The following is a 16163-nucleotide window of genomic DNA, read 5'->3' as shown; positions in this document are numbered from 1 at the left end:
TATCTCTCAGGCCCAGTTAATTAAATTTTGTATCATTGCACTGAAAGTGGTACAAGCTCATTTTCCAGTTTGTTCTGTACATTGCTGAAACTAGTGTCTTGTTGAATATATCTTTAATTTAAAAAATTACTATATGGGGGTGGGGTGGGTGGGTATGCATGCTACTGTGTACTTGTAGAGGTCAGAGAACAACTTTGTGGAGTTTGTTATGTCCTTTCACCTTAATGTAAGTTCTCCAGATTGAACTCAGGTCACCAGACTTACACAGCAAGCTCTTTTACCCACTGGTCACCTCACATTAATACATCTTTAATAGCACATCTGACTTTTCCTTAAATCAAATCCTTAAAAGTTAAGTTCTTGATTTTCTATTGAGGTGTAGGAGCATATTGTTTGTTTATTATCCGTGAAGATGAAGTCAGAATAAAAGGATAAAGGGAAATAGGAACAACTAATTTAGATGAATCGGTCAGGGCAAGACTTTCAGAAACAGTAACCTTTGGGTAGAAACTGGAATGATCTTGAGAGTTAGTGTAGAGAAATGGGAAGTCCGTTCTACGCAGAGAGCATAGCCACTGTGAAAGCTTATTGGCAGGAACAGCCCCGATGATAACAAGGCTAGGGTGGTGAGTACAGGCATTGGGATGTGGAGGTGTAGCGGGAGACAGACAGAGCTTAGGTGCTGGCTGACCTTGTAAGCCTAGCCGGGGAGTTTAGGTTTGTTCTGAATGTGTTATGAAGCCACTGGGTTGTTATTTCAATTGCCCTTATTTTAATGTTTTGGGGGACTTTGAGGGGAGTAGCATAGCCATGTTTATGTCTTAGAGCAATTACTCTGTTATATAGTGACTGACTCTAGAGCCTAAGGACAGCAGAGACCCCAGTTAGGAGTCATAATATAGTCTGAGTCCTGTGTCTGAAAAGCTTGAGACCAGATAGGTTTTCTATTGCGAAGTTTTTGGGTATTAAAGCATTTGCATAGACTTTACCAGTGGAGCATCCCTCATCCAGAAGTAAGATCTGAAATGCTCCAAAGTCAGATCTTTTGGAGTATCATGTTGGCCCTCAGAAAGTTTCAGATTTTGGAGTATTGCAGATTTTGGAATTTGATAATGTCTGTGATATGGATAAGAGATACCAGTAACAGACAAAACAGTTTACACAGTTCTTTCTCATTTTTTTTATAGTGTCATGGTGTTGCTTAGTGTGTGTATATGTATATGTTATTGCTAGTATTTTGCTATGACAATGTTGTAGCATGTGTATATATTTTTATATTGGTGAAAATGCATGACTTAAAAATGAGTCAAGAGTTAAGTTAATAATGTAGTTTTGTCAGTTTTTGCTGTATTGTCTTTACCGTGTATTTTTTCTTTGTTTTTAGATCTATTTATTTTATGTATATTAGTGTTGACGAGTATGTATATGTGTGCACCATGTATGTGCCTGGTATCCCAGAGGTCAGAAGAGGGTATCAGATGCCCTGAAACTGGAGTTATAGGTGGTTGTGAGTCGCCATGTGGGTGCTGGGAACTGAGCCCCGGTCCTCTGCAAGAGCAATGAGTGCCTTTACTGCCGAGCCAGCTCTCCAGCCCCTGTGTACCTTCCTTTTCACATAATGAGATGCTATGTTTTCTCGCCTGTGGATCTCTCGTCATTAAAATCTCTTTCCTATAGCCATGCATCCTTCTAGAACTTCTTTTCAATACTTGATCACTTGTTCTCTTGTCACTTGTTGGGTGCTATGTAACCTTAGAGCTGTTTTTATTCTTTTGAAATGGCGTCCGACCCCAGAGATGTTTATTTAAAAGCTCATCATTACCCCAGTGATCTTATTTTATTTTTCTGTTTTTGTGAGACAAGATTGTATACTGTAGCACAGGCTAGCCTCCAATTGAAGGCAGTCTTCCTCTTTAGCCTACTCAGTGCTGGGGTTGCAGTCATGGCCACCATGCACAGCTTTCACCCGATGACTTGAGATGCCACTTTTACTGTAGACATCTGTCCTGTGAACTTGGATCCATTTCTGGACTGTGATAAAATACTGCTGTATTGTGGCATATGGTAGGGCACAGTTTCTTTATTTTATTTTTAATGAACTTAGGTTTTATTATGTAACCAGGCTGGTCTAGAACTCCTTAATGTTATCTGACCTAGCCTTGAATTCATGATCTTTTTTGCCTGAGTACAGGGATGTAAGGTCTGTACTTCCAGGTCTGACTCAGAACATTGTTTCTTTTTTTTTTTGAGACAATGTGTCACATAGCTTAAGTTGCTTCAGTTTACTGTGTAGCCAAGGTTGACCTTAACTACTGGTTCCTCACAGATTCTTCTGCTTCCACTCCTCAAGTTCTAGTATTATGGGTGTGGGGCATTATGTTTTGTTTATGGGTGCTGGGATTTGAACTCAGGACCTTGTGCATGCTAAGGAGATATTCTACCAACTGAGCTATATTATATCCCTAGCCTTTTTGTTGCTGTTCTAAATATAACTTTTTAGTTTTATAATTTTTATTTTTTTGTGTGTTTTTCAAGACAGGGTTTCTCTGTATCCCTGACTGTCCTGGAACTTGCTCTATAGATCAGGCTGGCTGGAACTCACAGAAATCCACCTGTGTCTGCCTTCTGAGTGCTGGGGTTAAAGGCGAGTGCCAAGGCATGTGCTACCACTGCCTGGCTTTAAATGAAATTTTTATACCATGTTACTCATTTCATACTTTTATATAAAAGCTTGTTTATTTATGTATTCAAATGTATATCCTATTTTGCTGAATTCTATTATTTATGCTGCTTTTATCATTGGTTTTTCCATTTTTCTTCAGTTATACAGTTATATCATCTGCACATAATGATACTTTACACTTTTCCCTACCCATTCTGAAGCCTTTACTTGATCTCATGTGTCTAATTATAACACCTTTATTGTAACATTGAAGGGTGACAGTTAATAATCTTGCCTTGTTCCTAGTCCTAGTTTTTTTCCACTATAAAATAATGATGCAGATTTTAGGACTATGGTGTGTATGTGGGTAGCTATGCCCAGAGAGTTCTCAGTGTTTAAATATTTAGGGGAGATTTTTATGAAGACTGCTTATTCTACCAACTTTAAGAGTAACTTGCAAAAGCTAGAAGATTGCATTTTTCAGTTTGGGACTTTCAGTGAGCTATACCATAGAGCACGCCGTTTCAATTTAAATGGTCTTTATGTACTGTTGTGGTCATGAAGAACATTTGTGTCTCCTTTGTGTCTCCTAGTGTGTGCTGTATTTATGGAGTTTAAAGATTAACTATCCTAGAACATTGTTTCTGCTTCGAGGAAATCATGAATGCAGGCATCTCACAGAGTACTTCACCTTCAAACAGGAATGTAAGTATGCATCTCCAGGGACTGTTTAGTTGTTTCATGTGCTGCCATGCGCACTTAAGATCAGACCTTCTAAATAAAAATAGTAAGTGAGGCTTGATGTCTCTCGCCTGTAACTCAACACTTGGGAGGCTGAAGCAGTAGGACTACCACAAAGTTGAAGCCAACTTGGGCTATAGAGTGAGGCCTTGTTTAAAAGATAATGAAGAAGAAAAATTGGATACTCCTACACTGTTATCAGAGAATGAGCTTATTCAACACCCACATGTCACTTTACTGTGTGTTCATACTGAGTCTTGTTGCCAGTAGTGTCCTGTATTGGACATGGGGTGGTTATAATGGCAGCCTTCCTCCCAGGAGAGCCTGAAAGGAAAGGTCAGAGTTATTAAAAGAAATAGTAAGCCAGGTTTAGTGTTCATGTCTGTAATCCCAGTACTTGAGAGGTGAAGGAAAGAAGATTAAGGCATTCAGGGCCAGCCTTGGCTACATGGTGAATTCAAGGTCAATTTGGGCTCTATGAAATTCTCTCTTAAACAACAACAACAGATTTGGTCAGACACTAAATTCTGTTACAAATACAGGATCTTCAGATCATTCCAGCCCCAGAAACTTTCTGAAATAAAGATACCATTAGACCATAATGACCAGGAAGTTATCAACTTAGATTTACTCTTGGTAGGTATTTGAATTGGTGTCAGGTATTTAGACATCAATTTCGCAATACTTGTGAAGATTACAGATATACATTCCCTTTTCTCGGTATTTTGACTTGTCATAATTTACCATGCAGACTGTATGTTAGTAAGCTCACACATGTGTCTTGTCATATTTAGCAGGGTCAGAAGTCTGAATTCTGTTGAGTTTTGCTCAGCTGAGGTCATGATGTTGTAAGGACTGTGTCTTCCTCTGAGTTCACTAGGTATTTGGAGTTCTGCAACTGTGGATTAAAGTCTGTATTTTCCAGCTAGCTCCCAACTGGGGGTCACTCTCAGTTTTAAGTTGCTTTCAGGTTTTTGATATATGATTCCTATGGATAGTTCCTAGTGTAGATGTTGGCTTTCTTCTGGCCCACCCTGAATGAGTCTCTGACTTCTATTGTCAGTTAGCTGGGGGAAGCCTCTGCTCTTTAAAGGTTCGGCATGCTTAGGCCATGGCCATCCAGGAGAATCTCCCCTTTGCCGTCTCATGAAGTGTAACAGTGAGGCTCCTCATGGGCAGAGTTTCCATGGACTCAAAAAAGGTGGATGATTATACCAAGTGGAAGCCGTTGGAAGTCATGTTACAGTTTGCCCAGTACAAGGAAGATGGATGAAAACCAGTAAGATATCTGCTTCATGAGGATGTTTATTCCACTGTTAATTATAACATCAAAAATCATTATTTGTCAATAAAGGGCTGATTAAATACAATATATTAGTATTAGAGGGGTGTGTGGGAGTTTGGCTGACAGAAGAATATTTTTGTGGAGTGCAGTCTTTCCTTCTACCTTTATGTGGGTTCCCAGGATTGAGCTCAGGCCCTCAGGGTTGCACAGAAAGTACTTTACCTGCTGAGTCATCTTTCTGGCCCCCAAAATATTTTTAAAGCAATGCTAGGCCACTACTTAAATATTAAGGGAGCTGTGTGTGCTGTTAGCTGAGAGAAGCCGTTTGCTGACCGTGCACACTGTGTGCAGAAGAAACTGGCACTAGTGCTGAGTCAGAAGGTCTTATTTTAATATTCTTTATCCAGTACTATTTGAATTAATTTTTGCTATCATTATGTACTATTTTTATAATTTTTTAAGCTGCTAATTTAAAAATTGCTCAGTTGGGGACCTTTATTTGAAGGGCTTTTTAATTTTTTTGCTTTCTTAAAGATGTGATCTTGCTATGTAGTCCTTGATGGCCTCAAACTCCCTATATAGACAGGCTATCTGTCAGTCTCTCGAGTAGACGTGTGCCTCCACTCCTGGCTCTTAAAGCCTTTTTTTGTGTGTGTGTGTGTGTGTGTGTGTGTGTGTGTGTGTGTGTGTGTGTGTGTTTTAAGGCTGGGGTATACTTCAGTGGTAGAGTATGTGAAAGGCCCTGAGTTCAATCCTCAGCACTGTAAATAAATATTTTTAACATTGAATTTTTAAATTTTGTGTATGTGCATAGGATGAACATGCCCTGGCTTATGTGGAGGCCCTTGAGTCGATTCTCTCCTTTCGACTGTGTGAGTCCTGAAGATTGAATCCAGGTATAGGCTCAGCAACAAGTGCTGTGTCCTCTAAGCCATTGCACTGGCTCATGAATAGGTTTTGAAGCACTTCTAGTAACTCGGCTGGATGCATTTGAATAAGAATGACTGTAGGGCGGTGAGATGGCTGAGCACTTGCTCCTAAGCCTGACGACCTGAGTTCAGTCCCCAGGAAACAGAGAATCGATTCCTTGAAAGTTGTCCTCTGACTTCCACATTTTGATATTATGTATATAGGTGCACGTGCATAGACAATGTCAAAGAAATAAAAGAATACTGTGCCAGTGTCTGAAAACTCTTTACTCTCTGTTTGTCCCCTTCATCTAACCTTTAAGATTTTGAAATACTTTGCAGTTTCTCTAAAACATTACTCTTTTTGCCTAGAAAATTAAATATGTATAAAACAACTGACAAAGGCCCTGGAATATACTTGATGGAAGTCAGCTGCTGGTACTTAGAATTAAGTGGGTGGCAAGAAAATTGCCTGTGGGTATCCTGTTCTGAGTGCTGTGGGTGTTGTGGTTTTGACTTTGACAGAGAGTCCTCTGCATTGCCCAGGCTATGCACAGCAGTTCATTAGACCTAGGCTCAGGCTTTTTGTTTGGTTTGATTTTTAAGGGACATCTACTGTAATTTCCCCACCTATTCGCTCCTTTAAAGCTCAAGTTTTTGTTCTTTTGTGGACTTTGGTGCTGGAGAGTGAAATAGATTTCTTTTGCAATCAGCATAACTGGCTCCATAATTGGTTCTGACTATTTTTAGAAGATAGAACAGTAGGTTCAGGAAATGCTTTAAGCATCTTATTTGCCCAGAATTTCTTACCTCGTGTCTCTATTTGCTTTCAGAGTGCTTCTAGCTATACTCCAGCCCAGTAACGTATTCTCCTGTATAGTATCTCCCGTTTCATTCTAATGCTGCATGCAAGATGCAAACAAATCTTGGAGCCAGCATACACACTAAAATAAAAATATAAATGTTATTCCTATATAAGGAAAGAGCATGTGTGTGTTTCATGGGTGTTCACTGATAAGCTGATCTTGCCTATGGGCTACTGAGGCTTTTAGGATCAGAACCGTGTAATTAATGTTAAGTGACATCAGTTGCAGAGCGTGCAGCTGCAGGCTTGTTGCTTTTTTAAGGAGTGTGGGCAGAAGCTTTTCTTGTCTCATATCAATATTTGCGATTTTTTCTTTTTTTTTGAAACAGTGCTATTTTTACTTTTTACTTTGAGACAGAGTCTAAGTTCCACAGATTGCCCTTGTATTTCTTAGCTAGCTGGGGTTACAGGCTTGTGTCACTAGGCCTGCATTACACTCTTTCTTAGTTATAATGGGAGATTGAATTTTTGTTTTGTTTTGTTTTTGAGACAGGATTTCTCTGTGTAGCTCAGACCAGGCTGGCCTTGAATTCACAGAGATCCACCTACCTCTGGGATTAAAGGTGTGCACCACCACTGCTTGGCTGGGAGAGATGCCTTTTTTTTTTTTATTTGTTTTGCTTTGTTTGAGTCAGGGTTTCTTTGTGTGGCCTTGGCTGTCCTAGAACTAGTTAGTTCAAGGCTGGCCTTGGCTCACAGAGATCCACCTGCCTCTGCCTCCTGAGTGTGCACCACCCTGCTCAGCTGGAGATGTGGTTTCAAGATAGGGGCTTATTAGGCTACCCTGCTGGCTTCAAACTCTCAGTGAGCCTCTGCCTCATCCTTCTGAGATTACAGGCATGTGTTACCATGCCTGGCTAACAGTTAATTTTTTATTGTCTTTTTATTGTTATGTACTTAGAAAGCAAGAAGCCTTGTGTATTGATCCCGTCTCATAGTTCTGGGTCCAGATTTCTCAAGCAGATTAGTCTGTTGTTTTATGAACTGTTTTATTTTTATTTGATTGCTTACTGACAAGTCCCAGAAATTCCTGTACTTTCCTAATGAAAACAGTACTGTTATAACAGACTTTTAAAGAATAAATACTGTTTATTGCAACACTATTTAGAGTAGCAGTTTGACCTGGTTAGATTATGGCATATCCATAAAGTCAAATGCTGTATAGTTTGTTTTTTTTTAATTACTAAGCTGCTCTTATAAGAATGACAAAAGTTTACCTTACCCTCATAATTTTTCAGCTAGGCTAGAAAATTCAGTTGGCTTGGCACAGTGCACACCTTTAATCCCAGCACAGGAAGCAGCAGCACATCTGTAGTGGGGATGGGAGGGGACAGAGGGGAAAGACAGACAGGAGGAATCTTTAGTGAATGCAAATAAAAGTTAAGGAAATAATGCTCAGTGGATAGACTTATAAGTAATGCTGACTCTAAAAACTCTTCCTAGAATTCTTTTAAAATTTTGTTTTACTACTGGCCATGGGTGATGCAGGCCTGTAATCCCAGCGTTTAGGAGGCGAGTTAAGGTCAGATTGGGCTATAAGACCTTTTAATTACATATAAAATGTTGTTCTGTCCTGTTGCATTATCGGCAACAGTTAAAACTTGTTTAAATGTGGCCCTGAGGTTGTGATTAGTTCTCTTTTATTTTAGACAAGTTAGCCTACAGTATAGACATTAATTTTTCATGAAAATAAAACTCTTGAATCAGCTAATTTGACCTTCAGGAATTATAAATTTGGGTATTTAGATTCTGTTTAATTTGAACTTAAAAAGAATGGGTGGCACATATCAGTAATCCCAGCACTCTGGAGGCTGCTAGTTCTAGCCATCCTGAGCTTCATGGCAAGACCTCATGTTGAAAGTTCACAAACTGAAGAGGTAATCGTTTGGTAGAACACTTGCCTAGCATTCTCAAGGCCTTGGGTTCCAATTTCTGCACTGATTAGGAAGAGTTTGTGAGGATGCTTAACGTGCTTGCAGTTCTGGGCACTGGGCCCAGTTCCCTCCCCTTTTATTTAATTGTGTTCATATCTATATCTGTATTTGTTTGTATGTCTGTGTACCACATACATGCCTGGTGCTCTCAGAGGTCAGAAGAGGGTATCAGATGCCCTGGAACTGGAGTTATAGGTGGTTGTGAGTCGCCATGTGGGTGCTGGGAACTGAGCCCCGGTCCTCTGCAAGAGCAATGAGTGCCTTTACTGCTGAGCCAGCTCTCCAGCCCCTGTGTACCTTCCTTTTCACATAGTGAGATGTTATGTTTTCTCGCCTGTGGATCTCTCGTCATTAAAATCTCTTTCCTACAGCCATGCATCCTTCTAGAACTTCTTTTCAGTACTTGATCACTTGTTCTCTTGTCACTTGTCAGGTGCTATGTAACCTTAGAGCTGTTTTTATTTATTTTTGAATGGCGTCTGACCCAGAGCTGTTTCATTAACCTGGGGTTATAGACAGCTGTGACAGTTGTGAGCTGACATGTGGGTGTGGAGGACTGAACTCTGGTTTTATGCCAGGTCATCCAATGCTCTTAACAGCTGAACACCTCTCCAGCTGCCTTCTCGGCTTTTAAGTGAACATAGAAATGGTACCTACTTCATAGAGATTCTATCAAGGTGGTCAGTTAACACTCACAGTTACAACCATTGTGTGCCAGGCGTGAATACACTTTACACGTGTGAGTGCTCTTCAATCCTTACAGCAGCATTACTTGTAAGGATTATCACTTCCATTAGATAGTTGGGAAAACCATAGCACTTGAAATGAAGACATTTGTCCAAGATTCCAGGCTAAAATCTGACAGGTCTGAGATCCAAACTGAAAGAGGTCACAGATAATTTAGTGACTACTGTGCTGGGTCAAAACGCTTAGCTCATTGATATATATTATGATCACTATGTATATGTATACCCACTATACACTTACAGATATGTATGCATTAGATAAAATTAGGAAGATATGACAAGATAGGGTTATAGATACTGTCTCTAGTCTAATCCCTCAGGGGGAGAAAAAAGTAACATATTGCTTCTTATTTTAATCAGATATTAATGCACCATAAATTTCTGTTCACCTAATTTGGCTTTGGGGCTCTTGTTTTGATTTTAAAATGGCTCTCCCCAGATCTGGCATCTGTTTGGAAGTAAGCTAAGGACGTTTCCCAAGTCGTTGCAAGGGTGAAAAGCAAGTTACCAGAACTAGATGGTGGTGTACAGCATGACATCCTGTGCCTCTCAGAGTTAGGATTCTTTTAATTAAAGGAATTTCTTTCGATGGAAACAAAGGGAATCTGCCTTTGGGCTTTTAGGAGTAAATGTCCAGTACTGACCATTTATTAATGATTTTTTGTTTGCTTTTATTTTGAACAGATGTTATACTCACATCTGGATCTACTTTTGAAATATCAGTGTAAGGAAGTAATTATAAGAAGGTACAAAAATAATCAGGCAGTGATAGCACATGCTTTTAATCCCAGCACTCAGGAGGCAGAGGCAGGTGGATCTCTGAGTTAGAAGCCAGCCTGGTTTACAGAGGGAGTTCCAGGACAGCCAAGATTACACAGAGAAACTGTCTCAAAACAACAACAAAATAATAAATTAAAAAATACAAACTAGTTCAATAATCCAAACATTTTTACATAAACTAGGATAATAATAATTTACTTACACATCTCTAAAGTAATGATCAGAAAAGAAAGAGCTGGAGAAATGACTCAGTGGTTTAAAAACTTGCAGAGGACACAGGTTCAGTTCCGAGCACCCACATAGCAGCTCACAACTCTCCTCGACTCCAATTCCAGGGGATCTGGTGCCCTCTGTTGGTCTCCTGAGGCACCAGCATGCACTCAATGCATATGTGTGCATACCCACAGGCAAAACATTCATGCACATAAAAGTAATAAAGCTTTTAAAAAGAATAGAACAAAATGAGAAGAAAGGTTTCTGATACAGAAATAGTTCTCAGTACTGTGGGGACAATTCCACATGGGTGGAACAGGGAACCACTCTATCTTAGAAGCCCCATGGATCATAAAAACTTTACTGGCAGAATCTGAGTTTCCTAGAAGGACCCTCAGAGGAGTCCAAAGCCGTAGCCTCCCATCAGGAAATATGATGCTGCCTAATAATTGACAGCTGGCAGCCAGCTGCATTTTCAGGTTTCCAGGGCTACAGAGCTAGAAAGTTAATCCAGGGACATACTTAGAAAGGGAAGGAAGTCGTTACCCCTTGTCTGCAGCTCTTGAAAGACATGTTCTCATGGATGGAATCTTCAGACTTGCCTGGAACCAGTGGCCTCCCTTTCTGACTCAGGGCCTGTGGGTGTAATATGGTTCATCCTTTGACTGTGTCCTCTTTCGGTAGGTCGGATTAAGTATTCAGAACTGGTGTACGAAGCGTGTATGAACACATTCGACTGTCTTCCTCTCGCTGCTCTCTTAAACCAGCAGTTTCTCTGTGTGCACGGAGGAATGTCACCTGAAATCACTTGTTTAGATGACATAAGGAAAGTAAGTAATCGTTCGTTGTTTTTACAGAGGATGTTGTTACATTTCTGTTCTTTATCCCAGCCAATTTATATATATATATATATATATATATATATATATATATATATATATATCATATAATATAACTGAAATTAAAAGAAAATACAATCGGAAGTAGAAAAACAGAACTTACCCATGATCTTGTCATTGTTGGACAGCTCCTAGTAATACTTGAGATACATGTGATTTTACTTCTTTCTCTTTTTAAAATTAAATTTTTTGTTTTGGTTTTGGTTTTTGTTTTTGGGTTTTGAGACAAGTTTTCTCTGTATAGCTGTGGCAGTCATGGAACTTGCTGTATAGACGAGGCTGGCTTCCAACTCAGAGATCCACCTGCCCCTGTCTCTGTGCTGGGATTAAAGGCATGTGCCACCACCACCTGGTCTTAAAATTAAATCTTAATGACTAAAAATATACTATTTTTATAATTCTGAAACTTTAAAATTATTTGTATGCTTTAAACAGGATCTTTCTGTGAAGTCTTGAACCTAAGACAATTCTCCTGCCTCATCCACTAAAATGCTAGAATTATTCACCATGTGCCACCATGCCTAGCTTAAAAACTTTAAATTATATTCCGGTGTGCAAGGAACACAGAGGTGTCCTTGGCCATCCCTTAACCTTTGAGTGCATTGTCTTTGCAAAATGAGGAAATTTGAATAAGTGCTCTGAGCTCTGCCAGTTCTGAAATGCATTGACTTTAACATCCTAAATGGTATGGGTTGGTTGCTCCGTTTGACTTACACAGTGACTATTTCCAAGATTCTGTGTGTTTGTGGTTGGGGGAAAGGAGCAGCCTTGTGCGCTTGCACTGTTGCTCGTGGCGCCTCCTCACACTCATACCCTCTCAGTTCCCACACAGATACAAACTCGGCAGTGCTATTTAACAACTGAGTCAATTGTGATAAAAAGCTGCCCTCTTACTCAGCAGAAGCCCTCTTCTTGACTTTCAGATGTTCCCATCTGTTCAAAACCTAGTACTTATATTCTTTGATTTTTGTGTGTTTGTTTTGAAGTTAAAGCAGCATTGATTAAAAATGGAAGTTAATAACAAATATTAAAATGTTGTCACTGCATAGAGTGGAAAGAATAAAAAGACTGTGGTAAAGAAAACCTTTCCTTTGAAATAAAGTAAGCCGTGGAAGAATCACTGTCAAGCATTCCTCTAGCACTGTTTCCCATAGAAAACTGAAATTAGTCTCTAAGAGTTTGTGGCCACCGATTTCACATTTGGGTTGAATGACTGCTGCCCTAGGTTAGCACAGAAGGAGGGGCCCTTTTCTACAGGATTCTCAGATGACAGAGATAGGACACTACAAACCTTTATTACAGAGCACTTATTCTCCCAGGACCATCCTTCGGGCTCACCACCCTATCTTTAGTGCATTCCTTTGGTAGAGGGGACTTTTGAGCTGTCTGTTTCCAAAAACCCTTTTGCTTTCCTGATTTTCCCCCCTCTTTTGGCTCTTGTGTGTCTTCTAGTTAGATAGGTTTACTGAACCTCCTGCTTTTGGGCCGGTGTGTGACCTGCTTTGGTCTGATCCCTCAGAGGAGTATGGCAGTGAGAAGACCCTGGAGCACTATACCCACAACACTGTCCGCGGCTGCTCCTACTTCTTCAGGTAAGCCAACCCTCAGAGGAGAAAGCGGTGAAACAATAGGATTTCAGTTTCAAAGCCTTATTTTTACTATTATGTATGTGTGCATGTCTGTGGGTTTATGCACATGAGTGCAGATGCCTGTAGAGAGGCTAGGGGCATAAGAGCCCCTGGAGCTGAGATTATAGGCAGTTGTGAACCACCAGTGTGGGTGATCCAAACTGAGCGTGGGTCTTCTGCAAGAGGAGTATACACTTTTAACCACTGAGCCAGTTTCCAGCCCCATGGTGATCCATTTTATGAAATTAATATTTTAAAAATTATTTTTAAAAAGTTTTTGTGTATAAGTGTTGTACCTGCATATCCATCTGTGTACCTCCTGTGTGTCTGGGGCTCTCTGAGGTCTGATCCCCAGAACTGGAGTTGTGGAGCCAGCAGCCGGGTGGATGCTAAAACTGAATCCGGGTCCGCTGCCTGAAGGAGCAGGGAGTGTTCTCAACCACTGAATCATCTCTCCAGCCCTGATTTTATGAAATTAACTTGTTTTTTTTTTTTTGAGGCAGGGTTTCTCTGTGTAGCCCTGGCTGTCCTGTAACTAGCTCTGTAGACCAGGCTGGCCTTAAACTCAGAGATCCACCTACTTCTGCCTCCCAAGTGCTAGGATTAAACGCATGCACCACCACGTCCAGTTTTATGAAATTATTCTTAAGTGGTTCAGGTCTTAAACATATAGTGTAGAAATTTCTGTTTAATCTCAACCTCTCTACTCTTATTTTTCTCTTTTTAAAAATTTCTTCCCCACTTCTTCCCTCCCTCCCTTCCTTTTTGGTGCTGGAGATCAAATCCAGGACCTCACACATTCTGGGCGAGCACTTGTTCAGTTCTTTAAAGCAGAAACTTGATGTTTTCTTAGACATTAGACCATGAGAAATGTCATGTAGTGAAGTCAGCTGCCTCCTAGTATCTTGATGTTGTTATCATATCAGCTCTAAATGAGCTATTATTTATTCCTAATTAGCATTGAGACACTGCCTAAAGATTTTATTTTTATCTATTTGGGTGTTTTGCCCCTCTCTCTCTCTCTCTCTCTCTCTCTCTCTGTGTGTGTGTGTGTGTGTGTGTGTGTGTGTGTGTGTGTGTGTGTGTGTGTGTGTGCCTGGTGCCTGTGGAGACAAGAAGGCATCAAAGCCCCTGGAACGGAGTTACAGATGATAATGAGCCATCTGTGGGGGCTGCAGACTGAATCTGGGTCCTCTGCAAGAACAGGAAGTGCTCTTTACCGCTGAGCATCTCTAGATAATGTGCAGGCATGGTAGTATACACCTTTAATCCCAGTGCTTGAGAGACAGAGACATACAGAGCTCTGTGAGTTTGAGGCTAGCCTGATCTACATAGTGAGTGCCATGTTTACCAAGGGCTACATAGAGAGACTTTGTAGATGATTTTGCTTTTACTACAGAGATTGTGATTCTGAAGATCTGGGCCAGGGAATCCTAGTATGTAGTGAGAAGCTCCCCAGCTTTTGGAATGTCTGGTGTAGAAGAAAATAAAAAATGAACAGGGGCTGGGCAATGGTGGCACATGCCTTTAGCCCCAGCACTTGGAAGGTAGAGGCAGGTGGATTTCTGTGAGTTCGAAACTAGCCTGGTATACAAGAGCTAGTTACAGGACAGGCTCCAAAAACTACAGAGAAACCTTGCCTCTCAAAAAAAAAAAAAAAATGGATAGGACACTGTGATCTAAGCTTAGGACATTTCCTGGAAATTGGCTATTGTCTTAAAACTCACATGGGAGCTTTTGGTGTGGTTTGCCAAGAAAAAAAAAAAGTAAATTATTTTTAATTCCAGTGTTCTATCATGAAAAATAATGCAATTATTTTGTTCCCTAAAACACTTGCTAATTGGCCAAGATAATGCAGTAACTAAATGAAGTAAGCATATCAAAAGAAGCCTTTCTTTGCCTTTAAACATTTTTGAAATAATCTTTTTGTATTCTTCTCTGCCAACCTTTCTAGTGACTTATTTAGTGAAACAATTTAACTTTTCCTGTAACATGAGGACTGGCTTGTTGGGATTTCCGTCCCGCCTGGTACCCCAACAGCCGGCAAATCCCAAAGAGAAATTACACACAGGACTCCATAAGGTTATAAACTGATTGGCCCATCAGATCAGGCTCCTTATTAGTCCTTGTAACTTATATTAACCCATTATTCTCATCTATGTTAGCCATAATGGCTCCGTACCTTTCTCTGCTGGGCAAGTTACATGCTGTCTCTTCGGTGGTCTGTACAGGAATGCCGAGGGAGCTCTGCTTCCAGAATACTCCCAATCTCTTTGCTCCACCCCTACTTCCTGTCTGGCTTTCCCGCCTATACTGCCTGCCTGGCCAATCAGCGTTTTATTAAATGATTGACAGAATACAGATAATTCTCCCACACCATTTTCCTTCTTTTGACATTGCTTAAGAACTTAGCATCATTGGCTGAATGTCATTTGGTACAATTCCTGTGGCCACTTGCCAGCACCTCTTACCGTACCTAGGCCTTCCACCCCAGAACCCTCTGTCTATAATCTAGCTTGGGGGTTGCAGTGAATCCCCACTCACCCGAGATAACTGTTGCCCAGTCAGTCCTCACAGAGCTCTCAAGCGTTCATGGACATGAACTGCAGAACAGCAGAACACACCTGACCACCCATGTACAGGCTTGCCGCTGAAGTTAGAAGTCATGTTCTGACTTTTTCCCTGATCTTCATTTCTTTTGTTTTATGTGTATGAGTGGTTTTGCTCACATGTATGTTTATGTACCATGTCTGCCTGGTGTCCATGGAGGCCAGAAAAGGGCATCCGATCCCCTGGAACTAGAATTACGGATGAAGGTGCTGAGAACCAAACCAGGTCTTCGGCAAGTGCAGAAGGTGCTCTTGATCACTGAGCTCCCTCTCCAGCCCTGTCCTGCGTTGTTCCTACATTTGTACTTTTGTCAGCCGTTCATTTCCGTGTTGACAGTGGTACTCACGCACAGTGCCAGAGTGCTGTCCAGTGTTTGTGAGCACACAGTTGTAATGTAATTGTAATTTACAGAGAAAGTAGGTCTATGCTAGATTTGTTAGGTGTGAGCTGTGTTACAGGCCATAAGTTCAGTGTTAATGATTCCATAGTATATTTACATAAAATGTCTTTATACAGGAAGAACATCTGAGACACGTAAGTGGTTGGTGAAAAAACTGTGGCCAAAGGTTCTTATGAATCTTTTTAGTTTTTTGAGACACGTTTTTTGTGTGTGTAATAGTCCTGGAACTCGCTTTGTAGACCAGGCTGGCCTCGAACTCATGAGATCCTCCTGCTTCTGCCTCCCAAGTGCTGGGATTGCAGGTGTGTGCCACCACCACCTAATAGCTCCTATGAGTCTTAAAGTACATTTAGCCCACAGGAACAATGCCTCATGGCATGACTCCTGGGTCTTAGGCTTTACCAAGGTTTTACAACCTCTTACCTCATCACTAGGTCCTCCATAAAACACTTCACAGTCTGTGAATGACTGACAGGCCATTGTTTCTATGAC

The 16163-nt window shown here is 40.7% G+C and overlaps 1 protein-coding gene and 1 long non-coding RNA gene across 4 annotated transcripts in view; one reads left to right on the top strand and one right to left on the bottom strand.

The window, feature by feature from the left end:
• The window catches only part of Ppp3cc (protein phosphatase 3 catalytic subunit gamma), a 72969-nt gene that overhangs the window by 31885 nt on the left and 24921 nt on the right, over positions 1–16163 (top strand). For all 3 annotated transcript variants that reach the window (XM_048421826.3, XM_048421824.3, XM_087912205.1), the window contains exons 4-6: positions 3256–3367; positions 10819–10964; positions 12486–12625. In XM_048421826.3, the coding sequence (XP_048277783.2) occupies positions 3256–3367; positions 10819–10964; positions 12486–12625 (398 nt within the window). The remainder of the gene's footprint in view (positions 1–3255; positions 3368–10818; positions 10965–12485; positions 12626–16163) is intronic.
• LOC125392071 (uncharacterized) lies at positions 6342–10820 on the bottom strand. The gene is made up of 3 exons (XR_007229384.2): positions 10681–10820; positions 7684–7770; positions 6342–6540 (listed from the first exon to the last, which is right to left on the bottom strand). It is a non-coding gene; the product is annotated as an uncharacterized LOC125392071 (long non-coding RNA).

The sequence above is a fragment of the Myodes glareolus genome, chromosome 12 (genome assembly GCF_982192425.1).
Source record: "Myodes glareolus chromosome 12, mMyoGla1.1, whole genome shotgun sequence".
Classification (NCBI taxonomy): Eukaryota; Metazoa; Chordata; class Mammalia; order Rodentia; family Cricetidae; genus Myodes; species Myodes glareolus.
The sequence above is the reverse complement of the archived record's forward strand: the minus strand, read 5'-3'. Positions and strand labels throughout refer to the sequence as shown.